General features: G+C 42.2%; 2 protein-coding genes across 2 annotated transcripts; both read left to right on the forward strand.

The window, feature by feature from the left end:
- The first annotated feature begins 2,796 nt into the window (after positions 1-2,796).
- On the forward strand, positions 2,797-7,285 carry trmt112 (tRNA methyltransferase activator subunit 11-2). The gene is made up of 4 exons (XM_070837005.1): positions 2,797-2,978; positions 3,755-3,856; positions 4,893-4,985; positions 6,883-7,285. The coding sequence occupies exons 1-4, from the start codon at positions 2,904-2,906 to the stop codon at positions 6,982-6,984; spliced, it is 372 nt and encodes a 123-aa protein (XP_070693106.1). The 5' UTR covers positions 2,797-2,903; the 3' UTR covers positions 6,985-7,285.
- A 2,720-nt stretch (positions 7,286-10,005) lies between these two features.
- On the forward strand, positions 10,006-16,778 carry tgfb5 (transforming growth factor, beta 5). Its single transcript, XM_070837002.1, has 7 exons — positions 10,006-10,523; positions 11,538-11,701; positions 12,976-13,108; positions 13,213-13,323; positions 14,438-14,618; positions 15,026-15,179; positions 16,292-16,778. Exons 1-7 carry the CDS (start codon positions 10,163-10,165, stop codon positions 16,448-16,450), a joined length of 1,263 nt encoding a protein of 420 aa, XP_070693103.1. The 5' UTR covers positions 10,006-10,162; the 3' UTR covers positions 16,451-16,778.
- Positions 16,779-16,986: the final 208 nt, after the last annotated feature.

Genomic DNA, 16,986 nt, shown 5'->3' on the forward strand with positions numbered 1-16,986 from the left:
GTGTCCCTCTGTTTGTGCGTATGCGTGAGAATGAGTGTGTGTTTGTGTGCGCGCATGATGCATGTCTGAGGGTGACAGGTTGATGCTTGTCACAGCTCCTGTGTGTAATTACGTATTTACTATATCATAAACTGTATGAATGACCTGTATAATACAAAGATGAGGAGTCTACAAAATTAATACAAATTAAAGCTGCAAGCAGCATTGGAAGGGTCTCGTTAATGTGCGCGCGTCGGGGCGTGTCTACAGCCGCGGGCACGCGGCCGCAGTTTGGGCGACACTGCCTGAATTTTCGCGATTACTGCAGCGAGCCTAAAACTGGAACCGAGATGTATTTCACGTGTGTCACATGTACGTTTCATATAAATCAAATGATCTTTGAGAGAGTGAGACTGAGATCCTGTCGTCTGCAGCTGTTGCTGTGACCATGAGGCAATAAAGGCATGCAGATGTCTGTTAATCCTAAACTCTATTCTAGCATTTGATGTGTGGAAGAATTATAGTCAGTTAAAAAACACAAAACACTTTTAATTCACAGAACACATGTGCTCATAAGATAAGTTAAGATGGTATGAAAATACACACATTATACGATACATAAGGGGGACCTAAAATAAGAGGGGAGAGATGTTTAGCACATTGTGAAGTAAGATAAAAGGCTAAAACAATTAGGAAAGCAGGGATTGTCAGTATTACATCCATTAGAAAGTCAGTATCGCCCTCTGTTGGCCAATGAAATAATTGCAGAATGTTGGGATTTCTTATCATTTTTTAGCCATAATTTGACCTTTGCCATGCATATATTTATTTACACTGAAACAAAAAGGATATTTAAAGAAGCATGAAAAAACTGTGGCTTTTGTGGCGCAGGCTCACTGAACATCTGATGTGGGTGCACATTTAAACACAGGATCCTTCATGATGTTCCAAGTATTTAATTTCCACTTTCTCAAAACAACTGGTTGACTGGATGATTTTGTCTACAAATGAATAAGAAAATATCACAACTCTTGCAATATTAAACAAAGACAGTTATAATACAAATGAAGTCTCTAGTTAAACTTAGATCATTAATGCATCCGTCTTTGGGTCAGTTAAACTAAGGTACTCGCAATGAACTCAGGAATCTAGTACAACAGAGAAAACAGTCAATAACTGTTGAGAAATACATACTAAGTTTAACAAATGCTGCTGTAAAAGTGCAAAATAGGAGAGGCAACAAACTCACATCCATTCCTTTGTTCTGGTGTGGAGGGGGCTGGCCTATATAGTCTTGGGAGGTGTGGCCTTCTCAGTGACAGGTATGTGAATAGGTGGGGAAAAGACTTGTGATTTTAACAAAGCATCTTGAAGGATTTAAAGGATAAAATTTCCACAATTCAGGTCGGTGTAGTTTGTCTGCTTGGACAGGCATGGGGCCTATTTTTAGACACATAATTAAAATAAAAATAGTGCTTTTCCTGTTGGGTTTAGGACATGGCTCCAAGAGACTTTTTTAAGGTCTTGGCATTGGCCATATACACAGTGAATTTCACATCCAGGTGAAATGTTGTGCAGAGGCTGCTTCGTTAAAATCTCGAAGAAATTTTGTAGGGGGCGCCGCTGAGCCGTTTTGACAAACCCAACGCTATAAACCAGATCAAATTATACAATATCGTCCCCCTGATGTGTGTGCCAAGTTTGGTGAGATTTGAATCATGTCTGGCCATTTTACAGCAACTTCCAGTTTCATGGCGAAGAAGGCGTGGCCACGGGGACAGTGTTTGACGAAAGCTCAAGAGCTTCGTAACACAGCAACATCAAAGTCTTGGGAAGGTTTTCACCCAATTTGAGGTGTCTGTGGTTAACCTGGGTGGCGCTATGACTATGATTCAAAATTGGCCTGTACGTGTGTTCAGACCCGGACTGTCATTAAGCAGTGAATTTGGTAAAGATGGAACCTTGTGTGACCGAGTTATAGCTGATCGAAATTTCATGGCGAAGGATCGAACTTCGTTGTGACGCCACGCCCACTCCACTTTGACGAAAAGTCACAGTTTTCGCAAAAAAAACTTCGTCAAGGCCTTTAGGGTAATCTGACAGCATTTTGAAGTAGATCTGGTCATCCGTCTATTCACGGAGTAAAACATGGCATTTCCTATTGCCCACTAGGAGGCGCTATGAATGTCAGTGAATATTGTCCTAATAGATCTGTTCAGGGCCGGACTCTCATCAAACCTGATAAATTTCATCCAGGTTTGATCATCTACAGCCGAGTTATAATACACTTCCTGTTTCATGGCGAGAGCCGAAGTTTGATTCTCCGCCAACGCCAATCCGTTAGAGTTTTGTACATGGTTTTGCTAACTTTTCATAATTTAGGCGTCGACTACAAGATACACCACATCACATTACATGCAAGCCATTTAAAGAAAATTACAATTTCTCCGTAAAAGTATTTATAAAAAGTCACTGGGCCACAATAGAAGGAGACTATTGAAAACTGGCATGTTTGAAGAATAGAATATACATGTTAAATAAATAGATTACACATTACCGGTCAACAAAAGTATGCTACATGAAATCTATTAAGTATATTTTTGTCAGCATGAAGGTTGTGGAAAAAACACTTTCGCGTTAATTAAACAGTAACTTGTACTGCAGTACTATGAAGAGACTTACCCATCATAATTAAGAAAATCATAAACAACTAACTAAATAACTAACAAAATAAACAGGAACCTGTATACTACAGGAACCAACGGCAGTGGAGGAAAAACTTTGGGGAACGTTTTTAGCGATGCAACAGCAGCACTTCCGGTCCACATGTCCGTTGACGGCAGACTGAAATTATCTGTGAACATTTACTGGAAAAATACCTCTGAACTTGTGACAGTTCTTTCTGACTTTAAACATCCGTAAACATGAAGCTGCTCACGCACAACATGTTGACATCTCACGTCAAGGGAGTCACTAAAGGATACCCGCTGCTCATCAAGGTAACCTAGCAACATGGCTAACTGATAGCAACATGGCTAACTGCTAACAACATGGCTAACTGCTAACATTGCTGAGCTAAAACATCACTTAGTCTTTATGTTTGATGCTGTTTGGGTCGAATTGAAAGGAGAGACAAACGCTTCTGTAGTTCAGAGTGTCAGTCAGGCCTTTTTAACGCTAACTTTTTCAGACATTTCCTTCATGATAGACCTGTACTGAAGCATTGAACATGTGATTATTGTTTGTTTGGAAGAGATTCAATAACCAGGTAACTAGAGGCAAGCAATGGAGATAAATATGCATGACCCGGTTTATTTGATTTCCTCATGCTGTGCTATCATCTCCATATTTTAATGAAGAAACGAACTCGAAATCACACACCATTTTCTATCTAGAAAAATGCATTCGCTCTCTTAATTTGAGTTTCTGAATTTCCAGTGTTAAATATTTGCTCTACAGTCACTCGTGCCCTCAAAAAGTCCCACAACCCAATGAGAAAACGTGTCTGTAACATCTACTTTACTGTTATCCCTGAAATACAATACTTAATTTAATAGAAGTGTGAATTACATTATACTGTCCTTAAAGAGAAATTATATTGTGAGCAGAATCTTAATTTACTGGTGACTGTTAGTGATTTGGTGTTTCTTACGTTGGGAATGGTCAGGATCAAGAGACAGAAGTAGGTGTACTTCCTTTCTGGCTGTTGATTTGGGACCCTGACTGTCCACATTAACACATTGTGTTGTTTCCTTGTTCTGTTTTATTTGTGCAGGCTACTGAGGTGAAAATGAGTGATGTGGAGTTCAATCCTCAGTTTGTCAGCCGGATGATCCCCAAACTGGAGTGGAGCGTTCTGGTCCAGGCTGCAGAGGAGGTGAGGCGCACTGCACAATACAAGCATGAATATCCAAGAATATAGCCAATCCAAAAGACAGTCCTCGATCCTTCCAAGAACTTAATTTTGAGACGATTTTGGCTTAAAAGACCAGAGGAATCATGCTCGTATTAGGAGCTGCTTAAAGAGTTTGGGGAAAAGTTTAAGTGAATAGGAGAACAAAACCATATCCTATTTTATTTAGCAGAAAAGTGCACAGTGAGATTCAGTTTGTTTGTTTGTTTATAAAATGGTGGCAAAACTCTGTATGGTAACTGAGAGAATTCAAACATAGAGGATAAATAGAGAAAACATAGGTGATCAGTGGGCAAATACTTGCCCATTAAATACTACTAAGCTGGAAACAAGCAGTCAAAGGTATTGCAGAGTGGTTACCATAACCCAATGTCAGAATCCCCCAGCTCCTTATTATTAGACAGGTCTCCCACCACCAGCTATACGCAAACAACTAATTTGGATTTCACTGGCAGGTTTTATGCTGCAGGGAAACTAAAACAACGCCTTTTTAAATTTTAAATCTTTTATAATAGAAATGTGCTACCCTATTTATGCGATATTCACAGGGTATTTTATTTGTCCTTTGTGTCCCTTCTTTCTCTCTGTACTATATACATTTACTTGGTGTCTAGATTTATTATTACTTGTTCTTGGTTACCTTTTTGTTTTCTGTCCTTCACTGATTCCCTGTGATGCGTTGACTTTTGTTGTATTATGTTTTTATCGATTGGAATAGTTATAAATAAAGCCTTATGTATATATCTCACGTTATAATCCTTTATCAAACGAGTGTGGAAAATTTTGTATCAGCAGCACAGGTTGTAGATTAGTATACAGTACAGTATACAGTGAACATTATTCCATTGCTGGATATTGTGTCGTGTTTTTTTTTGTTTCACGTCTTGTTCACCAGTGGGTGAAGAACATGTCTTGCTCTCTTCTTCCGCCCAGTAGCCTTCACTAATGAATTACAGCTGCTCAGTTTGAACACTTGTTACCGTCTCTCCTCCCTCTGAAGTTGGGTCATCGACGAGACCTGCCGAGTGAGCTGACGCCAAACTACGAGAGCAACGAAGAGTTCCTGAAGCAAGTGCACAGGGTGCTACTAGAGGTAAGGAGCTCACAGTCATTCCTGCTCCTCCAGTAGTGTTTTTACTGCAGTGGTAAATATGCTGACATTTATTACCAGGATATATAGTTGTATTTTTGGAGACGGCACGTATGCATTCCTATTGGGGCTGAAAATTGGGTCTTTAAAATGTCCAAAGATGGTGAAAAATGGCCATCATATTTTCCCAGAGGCTTTGGTGACCTCATCGGATGTCTTGGTTCGTCTGACCAACAGTCCAAAATTTTAATTTATATAAAACAGAGAAAAACAGTAAATTCAGAGAAAGTTGGGCATTTTGATGAAAACTTACATAAATCATTAATTATCAGAATAGATGTATATGGATTTTTTTGTTGATCGACATGGTCACAAACATCTTTTTTTCTGGTGAAAAGACTCTTAATTGTTTTAGCTCTTTAATTGTCTGTCAAAACCAGCACAAGCCTGACACCATCTTTACCAGCGACCACCTCTCCACTGGTGACATTATTTACCTTGTGGATCCCAGCAGCGTTTCCCACTTCTTCTTGTGTCACACAGTAAATTATTGTGATAATTATGGGATGTCTTTGTATAAAAGACTTAAGTGCACCTTTTGGATAAAACTAAAGCAGCTACCAATATTCACTCTCTCTCAGAGCAACCTATAAAAGGTACAGTATGTTCTTGACATCCTGTTTCTATTACTGGCAGCAGCAATTAGCAACAAAGCTTTCATGTGGTCGTTTCCTGCAGAAGGTCTTGTTTTTCAAAGCTGCACCACATCCATGAAGTGGAGGAGATTTTTGTAGAGATGAGACATGGGAACAAAAATGCTACAGTTTTATGTAACTAGTACTTATATTGAGTGTTACTCACCAAAACACAGTGTGTGAATCCTCAAGGTTGAGATCATTTCCTCCCTCATAAAACAATAGACAAACAGATTTTTAAAAAATATTTTCAGTCATGTTTTGTTTACATCAGTGTTAGCATGTTTGCAGTCGTCTTCTTCTCTGCCTTTTTAGTGCAGTGCTGCATTTCTTAGGTGTGTTACCGCCACCTGTCGACCACTGGAGTAGTGTAAAAAAAAAAAAGCTGCTCCTTTGCTCCACTAATGATCAGAAACTCCACCGGATACCTTTAACCTTTCTTATTGAGCTGTGATTGTGTGACCCTGGTCATTGTATGCTGTAGCATTGACAGGGTTCATACAAGGTCTTGAAATAATTTTAACTGTCATGTTTTCAAGGTTATAAATATGCCTGTATTTGCATATACTCCTTGGAACGTGCTTGATTTTCAACTCAACTTTCAACTTCAACTGGTGTTTCATTTTCAAAGTCACTCATGTAAACCAAAAATGTTTTAATATTTGAAATGAAACAATCCCAGTTAATATGAGCAGCAGGTAAAACAAACAAAGCGACAATATGCACATTAATTGCTGTGGGCATAAATTTAGATGATTAAGGCTTTGAGAGTCTGGAATTTTTTGGTTTAGGTACCTTGAAAGGTAAAAAAAGTGTCGTACACCTCTTTAAGACTTTCCTCAAATGGGACTAAAGGGACTCCAAACAAAGAGTATGGCAACAGCGGTGCCACATAGTGTATTTCTATCTCTGGCAATATGTCCACTTATTCTGTGCAATAATCCACTGCTCTAAAAACTGTGCCTTGACTGCATAATTGTATTGTCTACACTGTAGGAGGTAACATTTGTATTAACTCTCCAGGTTTTATTAATCTTTTCTTTTTCTATTTTGATTTATTTTTTAACATTAAGCTCCGTTTATATTGCTTTTATATTGCCTGCCACAATGACTTTCTCTGTACTTGCTTAGTGACAATACATGAATGTTGATCTTGGCGGTGGCCTCACTCCTCCTGCCTGCTCTGGGTGGCGTTTGTGTTGCAGGTGGAGGTGATGGAGGGCTGCCTGCAGTGCCCCGAGTCAGGACGTGAGTTCCCAATCTCCAGAGGAATCCCCAACATGCTGCTGAACGAAGACGAGGCGTAGACGGCCGCTGATGGACATCGACGGCTCTCACACACAACCTCAATCAGACGGGACTGTGGGTGTTCGTAGAGAGAGGAGAGACAGGCTGGACTGGAGAAAAGAGGCCACGCTGTTTGGTTGATTATAGTTATGACATTTAAGCGGCCGATGCTGCCAATGGAGGAAAAAGATTTGAAGAATAACAGATGGAAATGTTCCCCTGAGCGTAACCCCCAGTGGTTTTATCTGTATTTATTTTTATAAGTGTTCTGGCTCTTTTTCTTTTTCAATAAAACTGTCCTGATTTCCGTGACGGCCAAAATCGCTTTAGGTTTTTGTGGAAAATATGGATTGACTTATATTAAAGACAAGCTAAAATATAACCCCAGAGACGAGTGAGCGGCAGGCTCTGAACCCCATCTCGCCCTCTCTCAGGGTTTAAGAAAGTGCTGAGGGCCAGATGACGTGGCAGTGGCTTGTCTATATTTGGCTTTGAGGAAAAGAAGCAGAAAAAGCAGGCAGGCCAGAAGTTGTTTTTGAGGAAGTTACTCTTTTTTTCCTCCTTTATGCCTCATATTACAGCGCACACACATATGACACCCCACCTGGGCGGGCTCCTGTGCTCTGAGCTGCCTCACAATGCGTCTGATCTTTTTAAATTCACTGAAAGAAAGAGTTGTAGTCCCTAAAGATAAATTAAGCTCTTTTCATTCATTTCTGGCTGTCTGAGATGGTTCAGCAGCAGCAGCCGTCGTCATGTTGGAACAGGAGCCTGTTTGTTCGCTGGTGGCGCTATCATTTTTAGAAACGTTGCCAGGACAGACGATGAAGGGGGGGGTTTGCCCTGACCAGAAGCCTCGAGGCAGCCTGAGTCTCTCCTACCTTTCCCTTCTACTTACAGCAATTACAGGCCTGCACCCGCAACTATAATAACGGTATAATGGGATGGCAGCAGAGCAGCAATAAAAGCCACCCCTGACAGATTAACAGTCCTCTCCAAGTTCTGAGCTGTAATTAACAATGAGACCGGAGAGGAACGGAGGGGAAAGAAAGGACCCAGATTGAAAGCTGGAAAAGATAAAGATAAAAAGGGATGGGCTGTGTGGTGATTTAATGACATTAGGATAAGCCTTCAGCTATCCCCATGAATAAGGTGGAAATTACACGAAGATCCTCATGAAAGCTGCATTTTCAAATCACTGGAATGGACTTGCACGTCTTACCTTCCAGTTGATCATTTTGACATGTAAAGATCTAGTTTTATTTATTTATAGAAGTGAGCTTTGTGGCTTATAACTGATGATCAGTTAGCTTAGCTTAGCAAAAAGACTGGAAAAATGTTAGCCAGGTAACAAAATCCATCTTCCAGCACCTACAAATCTCACTAATTAACATGTGAGAACGCATTTTGTTTAATATGTCCAAAACAAAACCCACACAAAAAGGCACAGTTCACTATATCTATGCACAGATATATGCTTGACTTTTTCTTAACTGGGACTAGTAACTTCCTGGAGGATCAACTGGTGTCCTAAACCGTCTTAAACTGCAAATTTGTTTCTTTACACTTAATTTTTTGTACACAATAAAACCCCCCCAGAATTATTCAGCTATAGAAGTGTTGATTTTACTGGTATGTGGACTTTTTTACAGAGCTAGACCAGCTGCTCCCAGTGTTTGTGCTAAACTAATGCAGACATGAGAGTGGAAAAGAATCAATCTCCTCATCAAGCTCTCCAGAAGAACGTGGATTAACCAAAATGTCAACTTCTTCCTGTAAACCTGGTGTGTCCTCTGGGGATGTTTACCTGCAGAGAGAGAGAGACGGTGGTGAGAGCATTTTTGTGGAAAGAGAAATGGCAAAGTGTGTGTGTGTGTGTGTGTGTGTGTGTGTGCTGGTGAGTGGAAGATGGCCCTTGCCTACATAATCACACACTCACTTTGGTGGCACCCCACCTCCTCCTCCTCCTCTCACATCCAGTCCCTCCTTCCTCTCCCTCTGTCTCGGGTGCAGTCTCTCCCAGAGGATCTGCACATTAATGGAGTCCCATCATGCAGCAGGTCTGAGTGTTTTTAGCAGAGCTCTCCGGCTGGAGCTCATTTAAACCGGGAGATCTCTAAATTACTCTAAAGTTTCCTCTTTTTTTTAATTCCCAGCACAAGGACTTCTTTCATATATATTTTTCTGCGTCATGTCTTTTTATGTCGTCTGACTTTTTCCGTGTTTTGATGTTTATATGAGGGGGATTAACAGGCCCACCATGGTTTTTCCAACATAAATCAACATTTTTTTCCTCAGTTTTAGTGCAGGCTGCTTTCTGTTTACCTATAACAGTGAATGGGAGGATCTCATTGGGTTTTTTTTTTTTTTTTTTTTAAAGCTGTAACTAGATTTTCTGGACACGGGCATGGGCCAGTTTTTCTCTCCACAGATGGAGGAGAAATCACGGGGACCCCGCTGCCTCGGATGAAGTGAGCAGCTCCGGTTTGTGTTTGGAGGATTTGCGACATGGGCTGAGCTCCTGCGGTGACTCGTTTTTCCTGAGAGCTGTTGAATTATCCGAGGATGGACGACGGAAACCGGAGACGGATAAAACTCTAACTCATCGGTTAGACTGTCACTACATAGCTTCACCTTCACGAGATAACACCTGAGCTTTTGTGCGCACCAGGTTGGAGTGAAAGCGTCTGCCAACTTTCCAATCACTAAATTAGAGGTTTTTACAGTGGAGTTTGGTTGTGTGTGATACCAATTGGAGGGGAGAAGCTGCTGCTCTTGTACTGAAATGTTCCTTTTTAGATTTAATAATTTAAATTTAGACTAATGAATAAATGACAACCGTCTTTGTGTGTGTTGTGTTAAAATATGCAGGCACGTATGAACGATGTTACAAAAGTACCTTAGCAGAATAAATGTAAAGTCAGCAGATGTGGTTTTCCTTTTCCGCAGAAAGTGGTTTTGACCAAAATAGCCTGTTATAACTGGATATTGGATTTTTAAATTTTTTTTTTTTATTTAAGTGCGCTTTGGGGGCATTGGTTTGACTCTCAGTTTTGAATTTTACGCACACATTTCTTCATGCTCGGTTTGGACACTCTGCTTTAGTCTCAGTCCGCCACAGGGGCCCTAATTGTTTGAGCTGGTTTCCTCCGCGGCCGTGCAGGGAGGCTCTCCGTCCCTCCGTCTCCTCTCCGGACCATGTGGCTCCCCCGCCTCGCGCTGCTGCTGCTGCTGCTCCGGTTCTCCGGTGTGTTGCTCGTGGAGGGGCTCAACACGTGCCAGTCCATCAACCTGGACAGGCAGAAGTCCCGGCGCATCGAGGCGGTCCGCGGGCAGATCCTCAGCAAGCTACGCATCCGCAGCCCGCCGGACGAGGACGAGGACCCGCCGTCCAGCCCCGTGCCCCCGGAGGTCATGCTGCTCTACAACAGCACGCGGGAGTTGCAGAAGGAGCGCGCGCGCCTGGCCGAGTCCGCGTGCGAGCGCGAGAGCAGCGAAGAGGACTATTACGCCAAAGAGGTGCAGAGGATCGACATGCTGCCCCCCCGCACCGACACGAGTGAGTGCATGTGGGATGCGAGAGGGTCCTCAAGGTGTGGTCCGGGGTCTCTGAGGGGGTCACTACAGAAAAGAGAGACTTTATTTAGGGGAAATTTACTTGTTACAGCTTCAGAGGAGGCAGAACGTGTTAGTAGCAGAATCTGTGCAAAAACAAGGGATATGACAAAATATAAAAACAAATGCAAATGTAGAAATATGAGAGAGAAAATCTATATGATTTACATACGTGTGTATTGCACAGGATGTTGTGAGTGTGGCACACCTACCAGATATGATCTCATGTTATTTTTTTTAGCTTTTTCCTTCTTAAATAAAGCAAATATTCAGTATTCAGATCCTACTTAGGTAATAATATTAATATGTGAAAGCACTGCACTACACTCAGGTAACAGCACGACAGTGTGAGCAGCAAAGTTTTTTAATAGCTTAAATATGGTTAAGTTGCTGATCCACTGATGTATAAACACCACTTAATGTGTCTGGTGCAGGTGGCTCTTTATATTGTTGTAAAGCAGGGAGACTGTTGGGAGCTTCTAATAAAATGGAAGCAGTGGTGTTTGGGCAACTGAGGAAGATGTGGTGGAGAAAGTGAAGTTATCATGTGTTATCCTGCTCTTCTCCTTCAACAGCTCCTGCAGATGAACCCTTGAGCACGGCACTTGACTCTGATGCCTTCAGAGACGCTTTATTGTGGCTAAGTCACGGCTCTTATGTGGGAGATTTTAAGATTAATGACACTGGATACTGGATGGAACATAATTACATAACCATCTAGTTGGGAGGTGAACAGAAAACCCCACAAACGCATATATTAAACATAAGACCAGACACATTTACTCACAATGCCCAAACCTGTAATTTAGTTCCGAGACACTCATCAGCAGTAATTATGTCCGAGACAATGCATCACAGCACTGTTTTGACCAAAAGTATAAATACAACATTGTCGAAGAAGGCATGAGATGTTGTTGGATCCTTAGTCATCCTTTGCGCTCTGTGTTTCTTCTTCCAGACGCCCTACAGCCAGCAGCCCCCAACCCACATTACAGAGTCGTCCACTTCGACGTCAGTGGAGTCGACCTGACCAACAGCACCCTGGTCAAGGCTGAGTTCAGGATCTTCAGAGCTCCCAACCCGCAGGCCCGGGCCTCAGAGCAGAGAGTGGAGATCTATCAGGTAAACGGTCTGACATTAATTCACCTGTTCATCTCTCTGACTGCAGCAGAACCAGCAGACTAATGAGTAATTAGCTGTATCATTAACAGACAATTTGATTTCCATGTCTTTTTAAACTTTGCCATCCAAATAAGCACATTTGTCCCCATTTATGAAGGAGACACTTAAAGGATAGCTCCTGTATTCTTAAACCTGGGTTTTAACAGAGATAAAACTGTTTAAACCAAATGATACAAAGGCTGTTTCTGGTTAAAGCCACCAGACTTCACTGACAAAAACAGTAATTTTATTTTGAAGAACACAGGAATTAGTGGTCTACTGCTGCTTTGATCTGTTACTTTGTTTGCGTTATTTTGTGACTTTGGTGCTGTGAAGATTCAGATTCAGATCAGATCTAACATTCTAAAACACCAGAGTCACAGCAACTAGACCAGCAACTCCTGTGTTCTTCGTTGTAAAAATGTGAGTGGAGTGGCTTTGAACTGGATCACATGATGGCTGTTTCTGATTAAGCAATAATGATCCTCCAGGTCTGTCTCTGTAGGAATCCTTTCTCTGATGTTGTTTGAATAACAATCTGAGCCTGTCAGCGGCAAAAACAAGCACTTTTAGTGGTTGTACTTTGACAGGCACAATTGCCCCAAAGAATTACATTACAGTCTTTGTGTATCCTTCGCCTCCAGAACTTTTTGTACCTACCAGTCATTTCCAACCACAAATATGTAAAAATATAGCCCAGGTCTAAAATGATCCTTTAATCCATTTCTTTAAAATCACTTGAATCCTATTTTCCCCCTTTTTATTGTAAAAAAGCAGATTCAGGAGTTGTTCACTTGTTTCTTTTTATTCTTTTTATAGCTATTTAAAAAATAATGTTCGTATGCATAAGGTATGACCAGGAATACTGTTTCAATTGGTTTTTTGTAGATTTATCCTCTCCAGGCTTCAGGCATCGGGACAACATAACTATTACGACCATAAATCTTCACCAATTATGTTCATATTTTGCCTTGAGGGAGGGGTTTTACACCTCTTAAAGAAAAATGGTGCCCTCAGGAAAGTGAGTGAACATAATTGAGATGCCTGATGAATGTTTTGCACTATGCCATTCATGTGTTGCATTGATATGAACTCTCTGCTCCCTTTGCTACCATGGAAATGATAATATTTACGAACTATTCTGACAGACTGTGTTAGACTGTTTATCTGTACATCAGCTCCATCACTGTCTCATCTTTCTGTGTGTGTGTGTGTGTGTGTGTGTGTTATGTCAGCTGCTGAGGCCAGATGAAGAGAGCACCTCCACTCAACGCTACATCGACTCCCGCACCGTTCAGCCGAAGGCAAAGGGAGCTTGGATCTCTGTGGACGTCACTGAAACCATTAAGGACTGGGTGTCTGATCCAGGTTGGCCGTTTCCTCCACATAATGATCCATATGTACAGTGTTTGTGAACTTCTTCATCATTTGAGCACAACGTGTTGCCTTCTCTGTCTCCTTCTACTGATCAGAGAATAATCTTGGCCTGAAGTTGGGCGTCCACTGTCCCTGCTGCACCTTCGTCCCTTCAACCAACAACATTGTTCCCAATAAGAGCGAGGAGCTGGAGGCTCTCTTTGCAGGTTTGTTGCAGCTTGTTTTGCTGCCTTTGTGTTTCATGCTCGTCAAGTCTTGTTATGTGTGTGTGTGTGTAGAGTTGATGACTAGAGCAGCGTCCTGGTCCAGACAAGTTGTTTCATGTCATTGACTGAGACGTACTGGAAAAGACGGGGATTTTAAATTCAGCCTGAGCACGATGCTTTAGACTTTTTGTAGGTGTGTGTTGTTTGTAGATGACTGGTCAGTGTGCAGCATGAGGTATTATTGACGATACATGTGGAAATCAGCTGTTGAGCTAACCACTACACATAAATAAATAAACAAACATGATTGTGCCAAAGATTTGATGAATTAAACTAGTGAGGTGAAGGCTCAGGTTTACCCCAGTGGTTGCAGAGATCAGGAGTCCAAATTCAACAGGTTGGCTGTATGTGGATTTGTAGGGGCGATAAAAGCACTTGAGGAAGATTTATCAGCGCAGCAATAATCCTGCAGGTCAGAACATAAAGCAGAGACTCTTCTGTAAGGCACCTGCAGGATGATTGATGAATCCTGAGGACATACTATCACGCACACACACACACACACACACACACACACACACAGGAATAATGGAGAAACTGTTCCTCCACACACTGTGAAACTATTGAATGTATGCGTCGCTTCATTTAGGCCCCAAATTACGGCACTTTCCTCAGCATTTACACTCAGCTGAGCCAAGTTTTTTTTTTTGTTTTTTTTTACCACTTGGAAAAAATTTCAACTTTTGATGCTGATGTCGGACAAGCAGAGTCTTGTTTCGAGCTCCTGTACTTCTATAAGCCACAGAGACCCAGAGAACCATGAAGTCAGATACAAACAGTTCCTGGCTTATGAAACGACTATATCAGATATTTATTTCAGTTGGTGTATTGTACAATCTGTTCAGCAGCAAATAAAAATTGTACAACTTCAAAATTCTCAGAGAACAAGAGCAGTTCCACCAATGAGTGATGAATCCTTCTCAGACAGTTTCATTTCAATAAATATTTTTCTTATTAATCATTACATGACCCCGCATGTTTACCCTGCGGCCCCTCGGGGTCCCGGCCCCCAGGTTGAGAACCACTGTATGAACTGTTACCCTGATTTCCTTAGGTGTGGACGATGAGCTTCTTCGTCAGATCAGAAAGCCCGGGCAGGTTAAAGGTCAGGCAGATTTCAGCACCAAGACACCACACCTCATCCTCACCGTACTGCCCAGTGACAGAGTGGACAACCCGGCCAAGAAGAACCGCAAGAAGAGGGCGGCCGCCACAGACACCACAACCTGCTCCCGGTAGGCCGCCAGCCAGCAGCCGTGTGTGTGTGTGTGGTTATGTGAGACTGACTGACAGGGCTGACATTCTTCCAGGGTTTGTAGTTTCATAACTCTGAAATCTAGTTGTAGATCAGTTTTTTTCCCTCCAGACCCAAAACTCACTTTGGAGACGATTGTGTGGCAAAACTAACAAAATTGACCCTGTGTTTAGACTGCAGGCCAACGGGCGTGCAATGATTTATTTAGGCTACCTCACGCTGCAGGAGAAAACTCTGGCAGCCTTGTGTAGTCATTACCATGTGATGGCTGGTTCTTCGATGGTGACCCGTTGTCATTTTCCCATGACCCAACTCGGACCTTAAAGAGCAGGATGGAAGTTGTAATATTTCTGTGTGCACGCTGTGTCTCTTTTCCGCGTGTCTCAGGAGCTCGGACCAGGGCTGCTGCCTGCGCTCGCTCTACATCGACTTCAGACGTGACCTCAACTGGAAGTGGATCCATGAGCCCAAAGGTTACAAAGCCAACTTCTGTGCAGGAAACTGTCCTTACCTCTGGAGTGCCAACAACCACTATAACATGGTGAGCTGGCAGCGGTCGGTACAGTGGTGGTGTTTTTCCAATTATCAGAACTCAGGAAATGTGTTTTTTGTTAATAATTTGAATGACTTCTCCATGTGGATACGCAGCCAAATTATATAAATAGAAATCATCTGTGATTCAATTAGAAAGAGTTGCTTCAGTCCAAACAAAAGCAACTTCTGAGAGTAACTCGTCTCCAGTAAAACACTCTGGTTTGGACCGAACTCCAATCAGCCTCCAGCCTGACTTCAATGTACAGAAACTTGATGAGAGTGACGTTGGCCATTAAATGAGCTTTAAGTGCATTGTTTGTGGTCACTTAACACCACAGTTAGCTCAGATTGGTTAACCCCACAACCATAAATGGGCTGTCACCTCACAGATGCCAGTTACAGAACGTATAGGCTTATGTAACACAGCCTGTTTGTCTCATCAGCTCAGCCTGCAGCCGGACTGACGCTAACAGAACCCTCTGATTTACTTTCTCTATGTCCTCTATTGTCATATAGATGTGCAGGACTTGCATTTTTATTTGACACTGGAATTCGCTGCAATGAGACATTTTTCTGCAGTAAACAAATGCCTCTGTGGTTTTCTCACAATTTGAGTTTCTCAGTTCCAAGGTTTGACTGAGTTTTGCAGTTTTTGTTGTACATTTTAAAGTATTTGGCAGAGAAATAAAACACTCACAGACAGGAGTTAAAGGATATAGAGAATAATCAAAGACTCTAAAAAAAAAAGCTATGATGTTATCAAATTTGATTGGAGAGATCGATAGACGTCTTACTCCCTTTCTTGAGAAATTCAGTGCCACTCATGTCTGTATATGAAGCTACAGCAAGCAGCCGGTTAGCTTAGCCTAGCACAAAGACTGAAAAGAGGAGGACACACATTAATGTCTATGGGGAAACGGCTAACCTGAGGTCTGGTCGTCATGGTTATGGTGCCAGGCAACCTGCAGAGACTCTTAGTTCACTTGGCCAATAAGTCTGGGCACTAATTTAGATTTAGAAGTGTTAGAGGTTCAAAATCATGATGGGCGTCATCACTCATGGTAAGAAACTGATGTCTTTCAGGGTCTCTAACACCATTATTTCTTCTCCCTGGTTCAGATCCTGCCGCTGTACAACAAGCTGAACCCCGAGGCCTCTGCCTCGCCCTGCTGTGTTCCTCAGGACCTGGAGCCCCTCACCATTATGTACTTCATAGGCCGCACGCCACGTGTTGAGCAACTCTCCAATATGGTCGTCAAATCCTGCAAGTGCCGCTGAGTTCAGAGGAAGAGGTGAGGGAGGCACAGAGGAGGAGAATGATTACAGGAGCAAAGTACAAACTGCTTCATTCAGGGGGATATAAAGAGGACAGAGGGATCCTTTGTTCATTAATCTTCGATGTCTGACCATCTTTAGCAGACTTCTGCGATGTTATATTTTCACACTACCTGATTTCAAATATCAGGATTTAGCTCCCATTCTTTACAGGCATGAAAACTTCTCAGATCATCTTTCTCCAGTCTGGAACTTTCCGTTTGATATAGGACACTGTAAATATGACCACATAACTGTATTAAACTTGGATATTAAAGGGGGTGCTGTGTGATTTGGCCATGTTTGGTCTCCATGAAAAGGATTCTTTTTATCAGGATTTTGATTCCACCGCGGTCGTATATTCCTGCGGCCGTGGGCAGCGGAACGAACTAGACGTCTGCTTGTTTGCTTTAGGTTTGAAGGTGTTGATAGGACGGAGGCGGTGGGGAAAGGTTTGCAGACTGAGATCTTTAGGCGAGGGAGGCAGGGAGCAGATAGAA

This window comes from Pempheris klunzingeri, chromosome 9 (genome assembly GCF_042242105.1).
Source record: "Pempheris klunzingeri isolate RE-2024b chromosome 9, fPemKlu1.hap1, whole genome shotgun sequence".
Lineage (NCBI taxonomy): Eukaryota > Metazoa > Chordata > Actinopteri > Acropomatiformes > Pempheridae > Pempheris > Pempheris klunzingeri.

Bases quoted from the DNA above. Each gene is read 5' to 3' on its own strand.
- trmt112 (XM_070837005.1), top strand. From the start codon at position 2,904: ATGAAGCTGCTCACGCACAACATGTTGACATCTCACGTCAAGGGAGTC. The intron at 2,979-3,754 runs GTAACCTAGCAA...TTATTTGTGCAG, and splicing joins GATACCCGCTGCTCATCAAG to GCTACTGAGGTGAAAATGAG. The intron at 4,986-6,882 runs GTAAGGAGCTCA...TTTGTGTTGCAG, and splicing joins TGCACAGGGTGCTACTAGAG to GTGGAGGTGATGGAGGGCTG.
- tgfb5 (XM_070837002.1), top strand. From the start codon at position 10,163: ATGTGGCTCCCCCGCCTCGCGCTGCTGCTGCTGCTGCTCCGGTTCTCC. The intron at 13,324-14,437 runs GTTTGTTGCAGC...TGATTTCCTTAG, and splicing joins GCTGGAGGCTCTCTTTGCAG to GTGTGGACGATGAGCTTCTT. The intron at 14,619-15,025 runs GTAGGCCGCCAG...CGCGTGTCTCAG, and splicing joins GACACCACAACCTGCTCCCG to GAGCTCGGACCAGGGCTGCT.